Source organism: Esox lucius, chromosome 15, assembly GCF_011004845.1.
Source record: "Esox lucius isolate fEsoLuc1 chromosome 15, fEsoLuc1.pri, whole genome shotgun sequence".
Classification (NCBI taxonomy): Eukaryota; Metazoa; Chordata; class Actinopteri; order Esociformes; family Esocidae; genus Esox; species Esox lucius.
Window position 1 is genome coordinate 34,483,236 of NC_047583.1, and position 16,060 is coordinate 34,499,295.

Sequence of the window (16,060 nt, forward strand, 5' to 3'; positions counted from 1 at the left end):
CGCACACCCATTAGTACAGCCATTCTCGTTCATACCCTGGTCCCATATCGATTACTGTAACTCTCTTCTCTTTGGTCTTCCTCTCAAACTTATAGAAAAACTTCAACTGGTTCAGGACTCTGCCACTTGTATCATCACCAGAACATCTATTAATCACATCACTCCTGTTCTTCAGCAGTTACATTGTATCCCTGTAAAGTACCACATTGATTAAGATTCTGCTTCTCACCTTCAAGACCATTCACAACCTCGCTCCTCTGTACCTCACTGTCTTCCTTCATGTCAACATACCCACCCGTACTCTCAGGTCTTCTTCTATTCACCTCACTGTACCTCCTGCCCGTTTGAGCACTATGGGGTTTAGGGCCTTCAACCGCTCTGCCCCTCGCCTCTGGAATTCTCTTCCAGGAGACATCCGTAACATCAACTCGATTTCCATTTTCAAAACCTGTCTGCAAACTCATCTTTTCACACTGGCGTATCAAACATGTTCACTTTTCATCTGCTTATAGCAATGTTCTGTTTGTTTTTATCTATATTGTGATTTGTGTCTTGAGTGCTTAGAAAGGCGCCTAAAAATAAAATGTATTATTATTATTATTATTATAATTTTTAGTACAATCATGGATCAGTGTTGCCGGTTGAGGAGCTTTTTGGCCTGAGGGAGAAAACTGTTTTTGAGTCCAGAAGTGCATGCTCCGTTGCTCCAGTTACGTCTACCAGACAGTAGAAGTGTGAACAGACCATAGCCTGGGATGCTGTCATCTCTGTTGATGTTTCGTGCTTTCCTCAGGCATCATGGTAAATTCCTTGCACGGAGAGGAGATGGCAGTAAATGATACGGTCCGCAAACTTTACCATCCTCTGGAGGGACTAGTGGTTTGCAGTGGAGCAGCTGCCATGCCAGGCAGTAATGCAGCCTGAGAGAATGCTTTCAATGGTGTACCTATAGAAGTTGGTCAGAGTTTTTACAGACATGCCAAATTTCTTGAGTCTCCTCAGAAAGTGTAGTCGTTTTTGGGCAATGTTCACTGCTGAGTTCACTTGTCTGGATCAAGTGAGCTCATCTTTGATGAACACACAGAGAAACTTGAATTCGTAGGCCCCACATCAGCAACATCGATGTGAATGGGGGCATGACCCAACCCCCCCGCCGCTTCCTGAAGTCCACGATCATCTCTTTAGTCTTACAGACATTGAGAGAGAGGTTGTTGCCGTGGCACCCCAAATGAAAGAAAATGTGAATATTGTGAAAAGGTTCAATATTGAAGACACCTGGTGCCACACTCTAATCAGCTAATTAACCCAAAAAAGGCCTTTAAATGGTCTCTCAGTCTAGTTCTGAGGCAACCCAATCATGGGGAAGACTGCTGACTTGACAGCTGTCCAAATGACGACCATTGACACCTTGCACAAGGTGGGCAAGACTCAAAAGGTCATAGCTAAAGAGGCTGGCTGTTCACAGAGCCCTGTGTCCAAGCACATTAATAGAGAGGAGAAGGGAAGGAAAAGATGTGGTAGAAGAAAAGTGTATAAGCAATAGGGATAACCGCACCCTGGAGAGGATTGTGAAACAAAACTCATTCAAAAATGTGGGAGAGATTCACAAAGAGTGGACTGCAACTGGAGTCAGTGCTTCATGAACCACCACACAAAGACGTATGCAAGACATGGGTTTCAGCTGTCGCATTCCTTGTGTCAAGCCATTCTTGAACAAGACACAGCGTCAGAAGCGTCTCGCCTGGGCTAAAGACAAAAAAGGACTGGACTGCTGCTGAGTTATGTTCTCTGATGAAAGTACATTTTGCATTTGCTTTGGAAATCAAGGTCCCAGAGTCTGGAGGAAGAGAGGAGAGGCACAGAATCCAGGTTGCTTGAAGTCCAGTGTAAAGTTTCCACAGTCAGTGATGGTTTGGGGTGCCATGTCATCTGCTGGTGTTGGTCCAGTGTTTTCTGAGGTCCAAGGTCAACGCAGCCGTCTACCAGGATGTTTTAGAGCACTTCATGCTTCCTGCTGCTGGCCAACTTTATGGAGATGCAGATTTCATTTTCCAACAGGACTTGGCAACTGCACACAGTGCCAAAGCTACCAGTATCTGGTTTAAGGACCATGGTATCCCTGTTCTTATTTGGCCAGCAAACTTGACTGACCTTAACCCTATAGAAAATATATGGGATATTGTGATGAGGAAGATGTGATACACGCCAGACCCAACAATGCAGAAGAGCTGAAGGCCACTATCAGAGCAACCTGGGCTTTCATAACACCTGAGCAGAGCCACAGACTGATCGACTCCATGCCATGCCGCATTGCTGCAGTAATTCAGGCAAAAAGAGCCCCAACTAAATATTGAGTGCTGTACATGCTCATACTTTTCATGTTCATACTTTTCAGTTGGCCAACATTTCTAAAAATCCTTTTTTTGTATTGATCTTAAGTAATATTCAAATTTTTGGAGATACTGAATTTAGGATTTTCATTAGTTGTCAGTTATAATCATCACAATTAAAAGAAATAAACATTTGAAATGTATCAGTCTGTGTGTAATGAATGAATATAATATACAAGTTTCACTTTTTGAATGGAATTACTGAAATAAATCAACTTTTTGATGATATTCTAATTTTATGACCAGCACCTGTATGTAAGGAACCATGTCATGCATGGTTCCCTACCTCCTCTCTGTAAGTGATATCATCGTTGTTTGAGATGAGATCCAGGATGGTAGGGTCGTCAGAGAATTTGAGGTTGATGTTGGAGCTGTGTGTGGCTACGCAGTCATGCATGAACAGGGAGTACAAGAGGGGGACTGTGTACACAGCACTGTGGGGCTCAGGGTCAGTGCAGAGGAGGTGAGGTTGCCCATTCTCACCACCTGGGGTCTGCCCGTCAGGTAGTCCAGGATCTAAATGTAGAGGGAGGTGTTACGTCCCAGGGTCTTAGAGCTTAGGAACAAGTTTGGTGGGCACAGTTCTGTTGAATGCAGAGCTGTAGTCCACAAACAGCATTCTCACGTATGTGTTGCCTGGGCGATGGCATTGTCAGAGCGATGGCATTGTCCGTGGATCTAATGGGGGCGGTGTGCAAATTGAAAGGGGTCCAAGATGTCAGGAAGGGTGGTGCAGATGTGATTTCGGACCAGCCGCTCAAAGCACCTCATAATGGTGGAGGTCAGTGCTACAGGGGAATAGTTGATCTGGCAGGTGCTGGTAAGTTTCTGCAGTATAGGGAGCGAGGCGGCAGGACAAGCATCATTGCTATTTTGCCCTTTTTATTCTGTGATGTGTTGTAGTCCTCCCCACAATACCATTTACCCAGGGCTTTTGGTTGGGGAAAATCCTGACATTGACCCTCGGGATGAAATTGTCAATTCATTTGGAGAGATATGCTGAGACTGAGCCTGTGTATTCATCAATGTTTCCATTGGCTGCATCACAGGACATCTGCCAATCCGTTGTTTCAAAGCAGTCCTGTAGGGCAGTAATAGTTCCCTCATTCTAGCGTTGAATTCTCAAAAAAAACTTTTCCTGTTTTAGGCATTGTCCATAGGATCGAAGAAGCAAAATTGAAGTGTGATCTGCTTTCCCAAATGCAGGGCAGTGGGAGCGGTTTTAACCATTCTGTATTTGTGAATAACAATAGTCAAAAGTCTGATCGACCTGTGCTGGTGGTATTTTGGTAAAACATTCCTCATATCCGGTCAATTAAAATCGGCAACAACAATAGTGAGTTTTCAACACTTCACTAATTCAAGATTAACACCACGACAGTGTCTTCCACTGTGTTGGGATCAAGTGACCTTTCCAGTCAACTGGCCTGTGGTACTCTGACCTGTAGTATGTGGAGCCCTTCAGGACTCAGTTGGATTCTCCTCTCATCTCGCTGTCATTGATTCTTCTAGAAAAGGAGTGTGAAGCCAAGTGATCTAACCCTGGCATAATTCTGCCATGTGAGTGGTCAGGAAGATTTGGAACAGATTCATCCAGTGTGGGTATAGTACTCCTTCTTGTAGCAGTCCTGAAAACTTGTGGATCTCAGAAGTTTCATCATAATAGTGAAGCTTATACCCATAAAGGTAAGTTTCCATAATAGTCAAAGTACAATTTTCTTTTCCATCCAGGACTGACTTTGTTGATTAATTCCATGTGCCACATTTGATTATCCCAAAACTGAATATGCTTATGTAGAGAAAATTACCACAGGTGAGACCAGTCTGAACACTCAAATTGAACCCCTATTAAAAGGCTTCCCTAATTTAATGGGAAACAATGTTTGGGGCTATCTTAGGGGGTCTTCCCCTACTTCCCGGAGCCCTTGGCTTTGCCCACTTGTGGTGAGCCATAAATAAAGGCCAAATGCATTGTTTAATGTACACTCACCTAAAGGATTATTAGGAACACCATACTAATACTGTGTTTGACCCCCTTTCACCTTCAGAACTGCCTCAATTCTACGTGGCATTGATTCAACAAGTTGCTGAAAGCATTCTTTAGAAATGTTAGCCCATATTGATAGGATAGCATCTTGCAGTTGATGGAGATTTGTGGGATGCACATCCAGGGCACGAAGCTCCTGTTCCACAACATCCCAAAGATGCTCTATTGGGTTGAGATCTGGTGACTGTGGGGGCCATTTCAGTACAGAAATCGAGACTCATCAGACCAGGCAACATTCTTCCAGTCTTCAACTGTCCAATTTTGGTGTGCTCGTGCAAATTGTAGCCTCTTTTTTCTATTTGTAGTGGAGATGAGTGGTACCCGGTGGGGTCTTCTGCTGTTGTAGCCCATCCGCCTCAAGGTTGTGTGTGTTATGGCTTCACAAATGCTTTGCTGCATACCTCGGTTGTAACGAGTGGTTATTTCAGTCAAAGTTGCTCTTCTATCAGCTTGAATCAGTCGGCCCATTCTCCTCTGACCTCTAGCATCAACAAGGCATTTTCGCCCACAGGACTGCCGCATACTGGATGTTTTTCCCTTTTCACACCATTCTTTGTAAACCCTAGAAATGGTTGTGCGTGAAAATCCTAGTAACTGAGCAGATTGTGAAATACTCAGACCGGCCCATCTGGCACCAACAACCATGCCACGCTCAAAATTGCTTAAATCACCTTTCTTTCCCATTCTGACATTCAGTTTGGGGTTCAGGAGATTGTCTTGACCAGGACCACACCCCTAAATGCATTGAAGCAACTGCCATGTGATCGGTTGATTAGATAATTGCATTAATGAGAAATTGAACTTGTGTTCCTAATAATCCTTTAGGTGAGTGTATATTAATTTTAAGTTTCCACACATTAAAAATCTGACATGGATTTCAGACAGTCTGTAGTAAGATATGTAATTCTTTCAACTTAGCTGATATCCTGTGTTAACTGAAGGTTTAGGGTTATTGTCCTACCCATCTAATATTGTTGTGGTTAGTATAAAGTTGCTTGTCAGATCTAGACAGCAACACTATATTAGGGTGGAAATTCATAAGAAATGTGATGTTGACAGAAAACAGATGTAGGATGCCATTAAAATCAAGGTACAGTTTAGACCTTAAACACAGTCACATCAATCTACCCTTCATTTGTGAATTTACCATTTTAGAATGTAAACTCAATTATCAGGCATTGGTTTTTAAAATACAAGTATTATCTCCATTATTATTGGTAAACATAAACAAAGAAAAACTTTATTAGTTAACCAAACTAAATTCTCAATAAGAAATCTAATTTTATTGAGGGGAATAACCTCGCTTTGGCTGTTTTACCCTTGTTTTATAGGCTATGACTATTATTCAGTCCTCATGGAGTGTTTTTTGTTAAAGACTATTACCAAGTGGGTACTTCATTCTACCACATATCTTTCCCAGACAAGGACAGAAAACACAATATTTTAAACTTTTGTAAGAAAACCACGAGATTATATATTACCAGATAATCATCATTGTACAAATGTCTAATTTAGCACTCAGATTAGATTTCCCTAAATGTCCTAGCTAACAGCTCATCATGCAGCAGAAAATTACGATGCAGTGGGCCTGGTAAAGGTCTAATCACGTTGTCGTGAACAAAATTAATCTTTGCCCATTTTGATTGTCTCCTTTCCCACCTCACGAGTCTAGTCCTATCTCAGGCATCTTTGACCTTCCTTTGTTCCAACTTCATCTGTACCCATTCAGGGCTTCCTCAGAATCTTTCTTGCCTAACGGGAAAACATAATTTTTCTTTCTTTCCTTTTGGTTTTTGTTGGTGTCCATTTCGCTCCATGATATTTAAACAAGAGCACATGCATGTCAGAGGCTGCAGTTCCCCTTCTCCTGTCATATTTGTACAAATGGACATAATTATATTTTACTTACAGAAAACAAAATACTGCATTATGATCTCACATGAATAACAATGTTAAGCTTCTGCACACTACTCAAGTAGTACAGACTCTCATTATTGCCTGAAGAGAGGTTCTCCCACGTAAGAACTCTACATGGCCTAGAGTTCTACACACCAGTCTACGCTCTACTCAACTAGAGCAGACTTTCTATACCTATAGAAATGTTCAAATTGTGGCCTAGACAGGGGAATTAACTTTGGCTTGTTCAACTGTTGTAATCTAAACATAATGAGCATACATTCATACAATTTCCCAATGGGAAGAAAAAAGTATGGAGAAGGCTTGGAATGGCTCATGCTCTGAAAACATAATCTGTAAAATACGGTGGAGGCAGTATGATGGCATGGGCATGCATTGCTTCCAAAAGCACTGGATCATTAGTTTTTATTCATGATGTGACAGAAGACAGAAGCAGCTGGATGTATTCTGAAGTGTATAGGTATATCTTGTTAGCTCAGATTCAGCCAAATTCAGCAAAGTTGATTGGATGGCGCTTTATAAATGTATTAATTATTCCAATTGGACTCTTAATATCTCACCCGGCGCAGCCAGAAGAGGACTGGCCACCCCTCTGAGCCTGGGTCCTCTCTAGGTTTCTTCCTAAAATTCAGCCTTCTTAGGGAGTTTTTCCTAGCCACTGAAAACCAACACTACTGTTGTTTGCTCCTTGGGGTTTAAGGCCGGATGTCTCTGTAAAGCACTTTGTGACAACTGCTGTTGTAAAAAGGGCTTTATAAATAAATGTGATTGATTGATTGACTGAAGACAAAACTTAAGGCAGAAAGACCCACGAACAGACAACAACTGAAGACAACTGCAGTTAAGGCCTGGCAAAGCATCACAAAGGAGGGAACCCAACATTTAGTGATGTCCATGCATTTCAGCTAATGCAGTCATTGTGTGCTAAGGATTCTCGAAAAAAGTATTACAAATTTACTTTTTATTTATGATTGTGTTAATTTGTCCAATTACATTTGATTTCATTTCATTTCAAATAAATGATGGTGGCATACACAGCCAAATATATGATAACTGTTTTTAGATTGACAGAGGCAAGGTATGCAGCTTCAAATATATATTTTTTCCAATCACGTATAAATAGTTGTATTATAGCACTAATTTTACAAACAAATAAGATGCTTACATTTTCCCCATAAATCTGTCTGGAGAAATTTGCTAACATCCTAGATACATCTGAAATAACTCCCTTTTTCTAGTGCATTACTTCTGAGCCTATACACCATATAGGCAACAGGGTGCAATATAGTACACAGCATATAATTTCAGTAGATTTGCATAAAATATATAATAGCGTGTAGACAAATATAAATGGAGCATACCTGTGAATCTCCTCTTGAGATAGCTGGTCTCCTCTCTGCACCCCGGTCACCATAGAGAGCTCTTCCTTTAGGGATTGGATCTCCCTCTTCAGACGCACAATCACCTGGTATACACAGGATAATAAACTTGATTAGAAAATAACATTTATAATTTAGATGACGCCCCAGACACTTTTAGACAATTAGCCAATTCGGGTTAGAACAGCCTTTTACAAACGTTTGTCAAGGACAAAACAAAATATTTCTCACCTTGCTTTCACTGGGAAATCCTTCAATAATTTTTAAACCCTATTTCATAACTAATTAAAAGTAATTAGTTATGCAATTATAATATGTTTTAGTGGAAATGCAATTGGCGACGAAATACATTTCTAATTTAGGCTAGCACCAACATAAAATAACTTACCATGCTAAAAGAAATGTTAACAGGTGAATTCGGGCACACTGCATCTAGGGATCAGTTTCAGAAAAGTTTTAACATATTTTCAAATGTTTTAACTAGTTCAAATTCCAATTGTTGATATCAACTTTTTGCATTCTTGATATCAACATTTTGCATTGTTGCTATCAACAATTTGCGTTCTTAATATCAGGAATTCGCATTCTTGATATCCAAAATGCAACTTGAACTAGTTATTATGTTAATGAGTATGTGGTAGGCGGGGGCAAGATCATGATCTCTGGCCTTTTTGACTGTAATTAAATACACTTCTGCTCAAAAGAGTGAGCAGGCAAAACACTTGTCTTTAATTTCTTATGGGATTCACATTCAACTGTAGGTCATAACATAATGGCACAATCATAACACAAAACATGGCAACAAAGAAAAAAAAATACTTCAAAAGTCTGCATACCCTTAGTTCTTAATACTGTGTATTGACCCCTTTAGCAGCAATGACAGCATGCAGTCTTTTGCACCGAATTATTGCATGTGGTATTGCTGCCTATTTCTCTTGGCAAAAAGCCTCCGGGTCATGCAAAGTCTTTGGCAGTCTTGCAGAAACCGCACGTTAGAGATCTCCCCAGAGTGGCTCGATGATATTTAGGACAGGAGACTGATGGCCACTCCAGAAACTTTTTCGAGATTTCATCTTCGTTTCTCACAAAGTAGGAGTCCTGGATCGTGGAACCCTGATACACCTTGTCCAATGAAGGGGTACCTCACACAGATACCCCAGATCATTCCAAGGCCAAACCAAGCCCAGACCTGTGAGAGACTGCCTTGGGTTCAAAATAAGAATATTGGACACTGACAGTTCTAGCTATACCACAGGCAAGGAGAGGTTGGAGGAATGGAGGAATGGAGAGAGGCACGCAGAACAACCATGACTGTAACAGCCAGGAGCCAAATGACTGGACATGGGGGAATCACAGAGGAGAGGGGAGTTGTATTTAAATTTTTAATACACTTTTTATATACATTTTATGTTTGGGTCTTATCAATTTTTGGGCAAAGCCTGATTAAATTGGTTATTTGGTCATTGCTATTGTACTTCCAGCAGTCTTTAGTTTTTTGCCGACTGAGTTTCTGTTAAAGTATTTACAACATCAAGACCAAAGCAAAGAGGCCTTTGGGTCAAAACGTCAACAGACAATAACAACAAAAGGACAACGTGTCAGGTGAAGAAAGAAGACTAGGGCGTAACTTCCCAGTTAAATTCAGACTTTGCCATGCATTGGGATAGAGGTTGTAATACATAATGTCAAAATGGAGCGGGAAGTCAAAACTAAAATGTAACTCTTCTGTTATGGCCCACCCAGCAACTATAAGAGAAAAAAGTGTGGTAAAAATAAATGGAAATACTTCAGTGAGGAATTAGATACTCACTATCTGGCTTGTTTCCATGGTATGAAAGTAACTAATAGAGAGAATAGGGACAGAAGCAGTACCACGGCACGGACAGTGAAACAAGGGACAAAGCAAGTGAGAAGAAGGACAAGGATGGAGAGGTGGAACACAGGGAAAGAGAAGTGAAATGTGGGAGAATAGAAGTGGGTACAAGAAGTACATTGATGGTCAGAGAAGTCCAAGATAAAGGAAACCTATGGCGGAAGGTTTAAAAATCTTGGGCAGGCATGAATGTTTTCATTTTCATTTTCCAAAATATATCAATCAAATGTACACTCACCTAAAGGATTATTAGGAACACAAGTTCAATTTCTCATTAATGCAATTATCTAATCAACCGATCACATGGCAGTTGCTAAATGCATTTAGGGGTGTGGTCCTGGTCAAGACAATCTCCTGAACTCCAAACTGAATGTCAGAATGGGAAAGAAAGGTGATTTAAGCAATTTTGAGCGTGGCATGGTTGTTGGTGCCAGACGGGCCAGTCTGAGTATTTCACAAACTGCTAAGTTACTGGGATTTTCTCGCACAAACATTTCTACGGTTTACAAAGACTGGTGTGAAAAGGGAAAAACATCCAGTATGTGGCAGTCGTGTGGGCGAAAATGCCTTGTTGATGCTAGAGGTCAGAGGAGAATGGGCCGACTGATTCAAGTTGATAGAAGAGCAACTTTGACTGAAATAACCACTCGTTAGGTATGCAGCAAAGCATTTGTGAAGCCACAACACGCACAACCTTGAGGCGGATGGGCTACAACAGCAGAAGACCCCACCGGGTACCACTCATCTCCACTACAAATAGGAAAAAGAGCCTACAATTTGCACGAGCACACCAAAATTGGACAGTTGAAGACTGGAAGAATGTTGCCTGGTCTGATGAGTCTCAATTTCTGTTGAGACGTTCAGATGGTAGAGTCAGAATTTGGCGTAAACAGAATGAGAACATGGATCCATCATGCCTTGTTACCACTGTGCAGCCTGGTGGTGGTAGTGTAATGGTGTGGGGGATGTTTTCTTGGCACACTTTAGGCCCCTAAGTGCCAATTGGGCATCGTTTAAATGCCACGGCCTACCTGAGCATTGTTTCTGACCATGTCCATCCCTTTATGACCACCATGTACCCATCCTCTGATGGCTACTTCTAGCAGGAAAATGCACCATGTCACAAAGCTCGAATCATTTCAAATTGGTTTCTTGAACATGACAATGAGTTCACTGTACTGAAATGGCCCCCACAGTCACCAGATCTCAACCCAATAGAGCATCTTTGGGATGTTGTGGAACAGGAGCTTCGTGCCCTGGATGTGCATCCCACAAATCTCCATCAACTGCAAGATGCTATCCTATCAATATGGGCCAACATTTCTAAAGAATGCTTTCAGCACCTTGTTGAATCAATGCCATGTAGAATTGAGGCAGTTCTGAAGGCGAAAGGGGGTCAAACATAGTATTAGTATGGTGTTCCTAATAATCCTTTAGGTGAGTGTATGTCATGAATAAAAATGTTAATTAATTACTTAAAAATCATACAATGTGATTTTCTGAATTTTTGTTTTAGATTCCGTCACTCACAGTTGAAGAGTACCTATGATAAAAATGAAAGACTTCTACACTCACCTAAAGGATTATTAGGAACACCATACTAATACTGTGTTTGACACCCTTTCGCCTTTCAAGTTTTTTAATTCAAATGTTAATGCAATCCCACATTGCATTTTCTTTTTCCACTTTTGCCTGCATTATTTTAGTCAATATGAAAATTAAAAAGCATGTTGAGATGTTATCTTGGAACATTGACCTAAAATCCCTTATTCAAATTGTAAACATATATTGCGCAAGAAGATTATTTTCTATAAAAAGATATTGTTAACAGTTCATTCTCCAGACCAATTTAAATAAAAAAACATCTGTTGGATCATAGCGTTTGTGTTTTATTACTGTTTAAATGTGCGCTATTATATGGTTATTTAAAAAATATGTCCGTCAGGATATGGCCGACTTTCTGGAATTATAACGGCCATACTGGCCGTCAAAAAAAGTATATTGTAAACTCTGCATTTTTTCATCAATATATACGCAGTGAGGCTTGTTACAAAAAAGGAACTGTAACGCTGTTAAAAGTCTCCAATATGAAAGACTGTGCTGACTGGCTGGTTTTATAAATCGAGGTGGATCTATACCCATCATTTTGCATCAGCTTGGACGATAGGCTTCCAGTAAGAAATCATATTTCAAAGCTTGAAAAGCTTTTTTTAATTCTGTTTAGCCTATTTTTTATATATAATAATTCACTTTTAATAAACAGTCAAATTCATCAGCTCTTGTATATTAATTGAATTGCGCTTACATAAATTGCTCACAATGGACCGTAGAATTTTGGGAGATGGGATCATATACAAGTTGATGCGATCTTTCCACACATACGTGACAGATTTATATTTATGTGAGGAAACAGCGCATCTTTGTAATCCAAAACTGTTCTGAAGTTCCTATTTTTTAATCTAGTTTATATTTAATTTAGTTATTGTAACAGTAAGAGAGACAAATGTTTCACATTTTCAAGACTATCTATGAACAACAAGTCCCGCAATATCAATAAGTGGTTGATTGTAGGCTATATACATGATATTGTATACAATTATAGTGTACAAATCAATAAAATTTATTTATAAAGCCCTTTTTACAACAGCAGTTGTCACAAAGTGCTTTACAAAGACACCCGGCCTTAAACCCCAAGAAGCAAACAACAGTAGTGTTGAATTTCAGTGGCTAGGAAAAACTCCCTAAGAAGGCCGAATTTTAGGAAGAAACCTAGAGAGGACCCAGGCTCAGAGGGGTGACCAGTCCTCTTCTGGCTGTGCCGGGTGAGATATTAAGAGTCAAATTGGAATAATTAATAAATTTCTCTGGGCTAAATCCAGAGTCTATCTAATTTTAGACTAGGTCAAAAGTATGACCAGGTGGACAAGGACAGCAACGGGCCCTCCAAACCAGGTACTCCGCAGGTGTGGACCAGGACCTCATCTCCTCCTAAAATTTAAAACTGGAGAAGACTGAAAAAAGTTAGAAAGTGCATTCCTCATATCCCCCAGCACAATAATTTAGCAGTGTAACACCTTGGAACTGAGACGGAGGGGTCCAGCGACACTGTGGTCCTACCCGGGGGAGTCCCCGGACAGGACCCAACAGGCAGGAAATCAATCCACCCACATTGCCAGGCATCAACCAAAGGGACACCCACCAACCGCAACCCCACTGAATGAGGGCAGAGTATTGCCAGCAGCGTACAGCTCAATTGCACAAGTGCGCAACAGAGAGTTAACAACAAGCCAGTGACTCTTCCCCCGAAATTGGAGGGCGGGCATCCCAGTGGCGATGAGAGCCCACCTGGCAAGACAGCAAGGGTGGACAGTATCAAGCTACACATACTGTGTAGTGTACATGATAGTTAGATTATTAAATTGTATTGTCAGTGAAAAATGTCATTGAATAGTGTACATGATAAACACGTTACTTTTAGGGCATCTAAATGAATTTGCAAGGCTATAATTCCTCTTTTTCATGGTCCGCAGAGAGCTTCCGAAGCATCAGAGGGATCTCATTGTTGAAAGATCGCAGTCAGGAGAAGGGTACAAAATAATTTCCAAAGCATTAGATATACCATGGAACTCAGTGAAGACAGTTATCAAGTGGAGAAAATATGGCACAACAGAGACATTACCAAGAACTGGACATCCCTCCAAAATTTATGAAAAGACAAGAAGAAAAATGGTCAGGGAGGCTTCCAAGAGGCCTACAGCAACATTAAAGGAACTGCAGGAATTTCTGACAAGTACTGGCTTTGTGCTACATGTGACAACAATCTCCCATATTCTTTATATGAATGGGCTATGGGGTAGGGTGGCAAGACGGAAGCCTTTTCTTACAAAGAAAAACATCCAAGCCCCCCAAAAGCATGTTGGAAAATTTGGTATGGTCTGATGACACCAAGGTTAAACATTTTGGCCATAATTCCAAAAGATATGTTTGGCGCAAAAACAACACTGCACATGACCCAAAGAACACCACACCCACAGTGAAGCATGGTGGTGGCAGCATCATTTTTTGGGGCTGTTTTTCTTCAGCTGGACCCAGGGCCTTAGTCAGGGTGGAGGGAGTTATGAACAGTTCCAAATACCAGGCAATTTTGGCACAAAAACTTCAGGTGTCCATTAGAAAGCTGAAGATGAAGAGGAAGTTCACCTTTCAGCATGACAACGACCCAAATCACACATCCAAATCCACAAAAGCATGGCTTCACCAGAAGAAGATTAATGTTTTGGAATGGCCCAGTTAGAGCCCAGACCTGAATCTAATTGAACATCTTTGGGGTGTTCTGAACAGGGCTGTGCACAGGACATGTCCTCAGAATCTGACAGATTTGGAGCGCTTTTGCAAAGAAGAGTGGGCAAATATTGCCATGTCAAGATGTGCCAGGCTAATAGACTACCCAAAAAGACTGAGTGCTGTAATAAAATCAAAAGGTGCTTCAAAATAGTATTAGTTTAAGGGTGTGCACACTTATGCGAACAGGTTATTGGTTTTTCTCTTGTCATCGCATAAACTCTGATGACAAGAGAAAAACACTCTTAAATATTTTTGGCTAATATTGTCAGTTGAATTAAGTCATTTCCAACCATATTTTTCTAATTAGATAATGCCCATTAAAATGTATGGATAGCAAATAAATATATGTTGTCCCACTGCATATTAAATGGTGAAACACCTTTTTCTTAGTCACACAACCAAACACTCAGTAATGTATTATTGTAAGAGTGAGTGGAGGCTCGCTGTTTTCTTGGCAACATATCATATGGGTCAGACAATATTAGGCTATTTAATATGCTTTTAATCTATTTATTTATTTGGCATATTTCCCAGTGGACATTTTGGCCATTCATATTTTCATCTGCCGTACAACTACACTTGCTACTGCCATCATTTGACGGCTACGTAAACCCTGACACACACAAACACACACACATCTTTGCACCACCTAGTGACAGAGTAGGAGACTTACAGCTTTAAAATTTTTTAAAAGAATGGCGTCTGGCAGAAATTCAGGCAAAATAGCTTTAAATTTGCTTTTCCGGTGGTTACTTATACATAAAAAAAACAACAGTTCCAATTGGCTATTTGCTTAAAATAAACTTCCTATTTTATTGATGTTTTTTCTTTTTTGTACTTAAAAATATTAAATGTCCGTTGAGGTCAATATAAACGTAAAATGTCCCTGAAATTGTTTTCATTCCCATTGCTCATACAGCTACAGGAAAGTTTGAAAAACAATGGTGTAAGGATCACTGGAGAACATTGAAGCGACACCCTAGACTTTTAACAAGTTTATTTGTTTCAACACACATCCTACATCGAAACGAAACAGAATAAATAAATTGAACACTAGAACCACCAAGTCGGCCGTTTTAAGGATTATAAAATAGATACATTCATTTAAAGAGAAAACTAGAACCAGTCACGTGTCATCACTATTATATATATATATATATATATATATACACATGCATTCATTCCTGATTAGTGTAAACTAGCCTATAAAACAATCAAATGGCCATTACAAACCTATTTCTATAGTGATTTGTGTTTGGTTAATACAGTGGTTATTAATCTGCGTAGACCAGCCTATTATCACTGGATGAACTGGTGATGATGGATGGGCTACTTTGACTACGAACATGCTCACAGAAAATAAATACATGCATAGACTCCACACACTGCAGCTCCAATTGTTATACATAATGACTCTGGGTAAAATAACAGTCCTATTTGATTCAGTAATGTTTGTCCAGGTGTTTCAATATTAGCCCCCGATCTTTGATCAAGGTCCAAAAAATATTTGTTTTATAGAGAGATGAAATTATGCAGTAGGCTTATTCTTAAGACAACAGCAGACTAGAGCTCAGTATATATCTGTGTGGCGGTACGTTCGTTTTGAATATCAGAGGGTTGTTAGGTTGTGAATTAGTATACTAGCTGCTATTGGTCACAACCAGTGAGCAACGCTTTCTCTTTTTACAACGCAAGAAGTTCAACTTAAGCTCTTAAACAAGACTACAACTTTTATTCTTTGTAATGTTGCCTGAACTGAATATTTATGGGACAATCCTGTTTTGTATTACAGTCAATGTTTTATCATTTGAGCAAAATGTCATGGAACACTTGATGCATCCTCACCTCATGCCAACGTGTTACTATTCAGCCGATTGCTCACTGTTCTGACTTAATGGTTTGGAGTTCAAAGGTTGCCTTGCTTTAGGGTTTCGAAAAAATATTAATAAACAATTATAGGCCCATAAATGGACGGAATCAAAGAATGATGGGCTTTAGCAACCATTACATGGCCCTGTAATGCTGCTGCATAATGAATTTGGCCTAATTAGACAAACTAATGATTATCTCGTTTGAATGACTTAGTAAAAAAAAGAAAAGAAAAGTCGTT

General features: G+C 40.1%; 1 protein-coding gene across 3 annotated transcripts in view; it reads right to left on the reverse strand.

Annotated features, from left to right (window-relative positions):
• The window catches only part of kif6 (kinesin family member 6), a 273,774-nt gene that overhangs the window by 176,881 nt on the left and 80,833 nt on the right, over positions 1-16,060 (reverse strand). For all 3 annotated transcript variants that reach the window (XM_020044540.1, XM_029125384.2, XM_013131828.4), the window contains exon 10: positions 7,716-7,819. In XM_020044540.1, the coding sequence (XP_019900099.1) occupies positions 7,716-7,819 (104 nt within the window). The remainder of the gene's footprint in view (positions 1-7,715; positions 7,820-16,060) is intronic.